Genomic DNA, 6,522 nt, shown 5'->3' on the forward strand with positions numbered 1-6,522 from the left:
GTTTGGCAGATATGCTTTGCTGGAGCTTCAGGATGAGCCTCCTCTCCAACCAAATGTAAAGGATCCTTTGGCTCAAATTTTGGTCTGCAGAACTCTCTTGCAATAAGTCTCAGGCAGATGCCTTTGAAGGGAGAACACTGCCTGGTTTGGTACTGCTTGGACATTACTTAGTACATCAGTACTAAGGGGGGGGGGGGGGGAGGACTCTCCTTTCCCAGAAAAAGAAGGCTCGCGCTCCTAGCTAGGAAAAGTTAATTTTTGTCCTTCTTGGGCCTCAAGCTTTTAAACCTGGTTAACCCCCCCCCCCCCCCCCTCCCTCCTCCGTGATTCACAGTGGTGTTTGGTGTATGTCCCTCTTGTGCTGCCTAGGTGTGACACTCACAGCAGCTATACATAGAGTTGTAGTAAAGAACAGACGTGCACATACAGGACACTTTTTCGAGACTCCATTGATCCCAGGGGCACAGTAGGCAGACCCAGAACAGGTAGTGTTTTGGTGCCCTCAGCATTTGTTTAGCTTAACACATTGAGCACAATAAAATAGTTCCCCTATAAAACCTATTCACTAAAATTCTTAACCCAGCACATTGTTAACCACTTTCAATGTTGATGGCTCCTGCACTGTTGCTTCCCAAAACATCCAGTCTTCACTGGAAAGGGTTGATATTGGACAGTGCAGTCTCTCCACTTAGTTAAATTGGAGAAGAAAGGAGGGATGAATAGTGTGAGTTCCTTGCCATCCTAAACTACAGGGCTGTGTTTTTCTGTCCATGCACACAGTGTAGGGAGATGCAGCTATTGTCCTTGCATGCAAAGGTGGCTCCATAGGATGCTGCAAAAGAGAAGCCATCCTGAAACAGGAAACCTGGGGTATTGGACATGGCACCAGGTTAAACTGGAGCAAAGGCAAGCAATAGAAGATAGAGGCAGTATACTCCGTATTTAAAATGTCTACTGAAAGTGCCAAAAAAAAAAAAGTTTTAATATCACTTAAAAGCCCAACCAAGGTCTGAGAAATAGACATGCAGTGTATGGACATAGTGCTAACCACCTCCGATTTCAAAATTTTGCCTAGCTTTTCTGTTACAGCACTTGTGTAGAGAATATCAAATGCTGGCCACGCACTGGTGGAATTTCAGTTCATGAATCATAACTCCTTCATTTTTCATCCATCTCAAATCAAATGGTAAAAATTTGCAATGTGGTCAAGGCGATCAAACCAAATATTTCAGAATTTCATATGAAACTTGTGTAGTCACTGATGGCATTATTGATTGCTTTGATCTTGCATGAATGTTTGCACAAAAATATAATCATGTATTGCCAGCTTTAGAACTGCAAGATAAACCTTTTGCTGCCAAAGTCCATTTTTGCATACATGTTAAATGCACATTTTAAGGCTTCAAGATTAGTTTTCACACATTAGTGCAACGGTTTTATCAAACCCATATTTTAATTTAAAAAAAATACAAATGTTAATTTTAGTGGACACGATCACCATATATTACCCAAATTGTTTTGGTAAAATATAACACATGAGGTTACATTGAATAAACGGATACCAAACATGTCAAGCTTTAAAACACTGCCTTTTAAATGGTGACAAACTTCAGTACCCAAAGGTGATGCTTTTAAAAGCGTTTACAGGTTCTCAGTTTAGTGTTAATTGTGAATGAGGCCCTAGAATTACTGCTGCTTCTGCTATATGCAGTGATAATATCACAGATGTGCAAAATGTCTGTTGCCATTAGTTTCACTTTCTTTTAATCTATTTATTTTCTTTTATTCTAGTTTATTGGTTGGATTCTAATTGCGGTAGTTGCCTCAGCCATTTTTTTACTCAAGTGTCTGCACCACTGCTGCTCTCCTTTGAGCTACCTCCAAGAACAGTACTGGGGTCAGTATCGCTCCAGCGAGAAGGAACTCTTCAATCGTACCGCTGAAGTCCATGCAAAAGTCCTTGCTGCCAGTAATGTCAAGCAGTTCTTTGGTTTTGTGGCTTTAAATAAAGAAGAGCAGGAAATGGTACATGAATACCCAGTGGAAGAAGTACAGCCAAGTCCTCAATGGAATGAAATAACTGGACTATATCTGTATAGGGAAAACAAGGGTTTCCCCTTATACAGTCGTCTTCATAAATGGGCCAAAAAAGTAATTGGGAATGGTACAGATGCAGACGCCAAAGAGATGGCATTGCTTGCAGTTTGAGACAATGGACATTTGACTGACAGCAGGAGAACTCTCAGCCATGCTAGTATCCTCAGGAAATGATGAACTGTTCACTATATTCACATTGCTCAGGACATAGTACAACCTATACCATTTTTTTTTTTTTTTCTTTTTTTCTTGAGAATGATTTGAGTGATCTCAATATTTGGACAAAGAATCACTAATCCCAATATGGAGACAACGATGATCGCCCCTTTTTTATAATATATTTTTATTTTTAGGCAAGGCAAAGACTTTTTAGTTTTATTCAGTACGACAAGAGACAACACTGAAGCCCCCTGCTATTTGTGACTTAAAGGGAAATAAAAGCATCTTCAGCTCACTACTTGCCAAATGCAGCGCTCTCCCTTCAGATATCGCAATACAGTATCTTCCCAGACCCAAACTTACTCGGAGAGAAGCTTTGTATCAAACCATCTTGGCTTTGCATGTAGTCTTCTAGGCCAGGTATTCACCAATCACTGGGAAGTGTATTCTCCAATAAATACCTGGCCAAACAGATTATGCTCAAAACCAATGTGGTTAAAAATATAGTGATGGCTTCTCTCTAACACACTAAGATCACATGACAAAGGAGGCTGCAAAAGCAGAGCGGGAGCTTGCACAGAGCATCTGGGCAAAGAGGAGCTAGGGTTGGGGAGCATTATGTAGAAGTATATCGTTCTGAAACAAAACCCCCAAGGGATTTTGCTAACATGAATAGCAAAAGAAACCATGTGTAGAAATTATTTGAATGTAAAAATGTTGTACTAATTTTATTTTTAAGCAATAAAAAAATCTTGTTAGTTAAAATGAATCATGTCTGTAAACGGGTATTTCACATCATAATGGCAAAGAGAAATAGTGAGATGATACTCTGCAATGCCTGTTGATATAAACAGTAGTCTCCCATGGACCAATCAAACTGGGCAATTCCTGCTTGTTTGATCCATGGGAGACTACTGTTTATATCAACAGATATTGCGGAGTATTAACTCACTATTTCTCTTTGCCATTATGGTGTGAAATACCTGTTTTACAGCCATGGTTCATTTTAACGAACAAGATCCTTTTTTTTTTTTTTTTTTTTTTTTTGTTTAAATGACGTTTTTGTACAAATTTTTACATTCAACCTTTTCTACACTTCTTTTATTTTTTTTTTTCTTCTTTTGATACTCATGGCTGTTAAAGTCCCTTGGGGGTTCTGTTTTCAGATTGATATATGGTATTTCGGGTGATGGCCAAATACGTTTTTGACTTGTCCTCAAACTGTTCTGATGGGTAGGAGAAGTAGGCACTGCGGTTGTATATATATATGGAAAGGTACTGTGTTGTTGATATCCAAAGGGCGAGCGCTGTCCTTGCCAAATAGTGAACTGAAGTAACTATGTGAAATAAAAGAAAATCCAATCAGCTTCAGTCCACTGTTATCCCTGTAGGTATATATGAAAGACCCAATGATGGTCCATCTCAGGAGCTAGCACTACCCTGCTGCAGTCACTGTGCATCCCTGTCATTAAAATGGAGTCCTTTTCAGGCAACATGTGCTTGTACGATATTATTTTTATTTTTTTCTAGCAATTCTTGATTGACCTAATGTAAGTTGTAAGTGGCTCATGTTGAGTAGCATTATATCCAAACAGATAAACCTCATATTAACAAAAGCTAGTGCTAAGCGAAATCTGAGATCATGGCATCTAGGAGAGTCTCTAAGAGGCCAATAGTGCTAGATAACAGAGTAGAGATCATTTCAATGACTTGGCCTACTGCCCTGTACACAAACTGTTTCTGTAAGCTCAGGCTAACACATTTCAACAAACCAAGCTTTATTTCAGAGACTTTTATAATTGCTGTTACCAGCCGACAAACTCTTCCGGGCAAAAATATCTGCTTTTATTTACTACATGATCACAACCTGTGCCACAATCTACAGCTAAAAAGTGAGCACCGTTCAGTCCTGATGTTCCTATCTGTTGCAAGCAATGCATCCTTTTTTATAAAGGCCGGAATGCACTACTTTGTGGTTACTTCCTTGTTTAAATCTGATAAGTGCCCCCCCCCCCCCCCCCCCTCCCCCATGTAAAAACTTTCATCCAAACGTGCAAAGGAGGGTGGTTCCTTTGTTAGGTGACCATGTCACCACTTGAGTGATGTGGACACTTCTACTGGCTGCCCAGTGAAGTGTCCTCCCAGGATCCAGAAGACCTACTGAACTGGTGATGTTGCTAGGGGATTGGTGAGGACGGGTCAGCATGGGCACATCTGCAGTGCTGGATAACAGATCCTTGGCACCAATGAGGGACACAGACGGCAGATTTGGGTCAATATAAAACCCTGAATAAAAAAAAAGAAATTAAATCCAGAGAGGCTTTGAGTGAAATGCTGCCATTGTAGCAATCGAATGCTTCCTTTTAAGGCCTCATGCACATGAGACGCTGGTGCAAACTCTGCTGAACACCTGTTTTTTAAAAGCTAAACCCGGCGTTTAGAAACGCCCGTTTTACTGCGTTTGCATCTAGAGGCGTCTGCAGAGCAGAGAATGACACAGTTGGACTAACAATATAACATATCCAAATTTGGGGTTCCTAGCGCCAAGTGGCCCAGAGATATGAGGCCCCAAAGTGAGGTCGGAAAATGTCATTCTCTGCTGCAGAAAAGTGCTTGACGTTGTGCGACCTGATTTGGGGCCCCATATCTTGGGGCCCCTTGATGCTAGGAACCCCAAATTTGGATATGTTATATTGTTAGTCCAACTGTGTTAGCACTCCAAATTTGGGGTTCCTAGCAGCAAGTGGCCCCGAGATATGGGGTCACAAAATGTCAAGCACTTTTCTGCAGCAGAGTGACATTTTCCGACCTGATTTTTGGGGCCCCATATCTGGGGGCCACTTGGTGTTAGGAACCCCTAATATGTTGTAGTGCTAGGTCCACTGTGTTTGCACACCAAATTTGGGGTTCCTAACATCAAGTGACCCTGAGATATGGGTCGGGCTGTAAAAACACTTATAAACGCAAACGCAGCTAAACGCGGTACCGGCGTTTAGCGTCTGAAACGTGGAAAACTTTTGCGTCTGAACCCCCCTTTTTTTTTTTTTTTTTTTTTTTTTTTTTTTTTTTTTTTCTCTTCTGGAAAAACGAGGTTAAACACAACTGCCTAAAAACGCCAAAAAAACTAGACTGTGTACATGGACACATAGGATAACATTGAATGGGTTCAGGGGCAGTTGAAAAAAGTGTCCAACTGCCTCTGAACACGAGTTTAACAGGGTCTCGTGTGCATGAGGCCTAAATTTTTTTTTTTTTAATTCTTTGGTCACACTGAGCAGTTCTTTCAGACCCTTTTTATACATAAAGGCTTTGGTGCTGGGAATGGTATGCGGTAATCCATGGCAGCTCATCAAACTTGAGTTTAATTGGCCCTATCTTTATTGCAAAAGGATGAGTTGGGTTATAGCACACAATCGCATTACACGTTTTTATTCTTGTATTCTATGTATGTGCATTTTTTTTAAAATGAGCATGAACATGTGCCTTTCAACTTCTCTTGTATTTTAATTTATCTTTTATCCATGTATGATCATGTATTGAGCAGGGTTGGAATCTAAGTGTTTGACATATGTGTAACATTTGAAAAGGTCATTTCTATTTTAGCCATTTGGCATGTCTAGGAATGCTTTTCAACTGGGCTGTTGTGCCATGTCATTTTAAAAATGGAAAGACGTTTCTGTAAATGTACATTTTCATTCAAGATTACATATTTTTACTCCTCAGGAGATGTATATGTAAACAAATGTATGGATGCTTCTAATATTTTCCTTTTTTAAAAAATATTTTGTACTTTCAGAAAAAATGCTTGCTTTCAGTTTTTTGTGTGTGGTGTGTGGTTTTTTTTTTTTTTTTTTTTTTTTTTTTAATATGTGACTTTTGCAGCAAATCTATCCAGGGTAGATTTCTTGTAATGAAGTATTCGTTTTGGATAAAGTGGGGAAGGGTCAAACCCTATTGGGTTTCTACTGATATCTGGAGCTGGGTTCTATTAAAGAGACTGACCATGTGTTGTGTTTTTTTTTTTTTTTTTTTTCCTGACAGGAAGTGATAGGAACTCTGCAACAGAAATAAAAATGCTTTTGTTTATCGTACATCATGGGACACAGAGCCTTAAGTAATTACTTAATGGGTTATGGGCCACCTTCAGGTGTTGACACTGGTATACCCAATCAAGGAAGTTCACTCCCTACATGACCCCTTCTCCTTCCAGGAGCACATCAGTTTTTTCGCCAGTGTCTAAGGTGTTGGTCATGAGTGAAGATGTGC

General features: G+C 40.0%; 1 protein-coding gene across 1 annotated transcript in view; it reads left to right on the plus strand.

Annotated features, from left to right (window-relative positions):
• The window catches only part of CALHM2 (calcium homeostasis modulator family member 2), an 18,360-nt gene extending 15,304 nt beyond the window's left edge, over positions 1-3,056 (plus strand). The window contains exon 3 of the mRNA XM_073596119.1: positions 1,792-3,056. Coding sequence (XP_073452220.1) covers positions 1,792-2,208 — 417 coding nt within the window. The 3' untranslated portion in view covers positions 2,209-3,056. The remainder of the gene's footprint in view (positions 1-1,791) is intronic.
• Positions 3,057-6,522: the final 3,466 nt, after the last annotated feature.

This window comes from Aquarana catesbeiana, linkage group LG08 (assembly GCF_042186555.1).
Source record: "Aquarana catesbeiana isolate 2022-GZ linkage group LG08, ASM4218655v1, whole genome shotgun sequence".
Classification (NCBI taxonomy): Eukaryota; Metazoa; Chordata; class Amphibia; order Anura; family Ranidae; genus Aquarana; species Aquarana catesbeiana.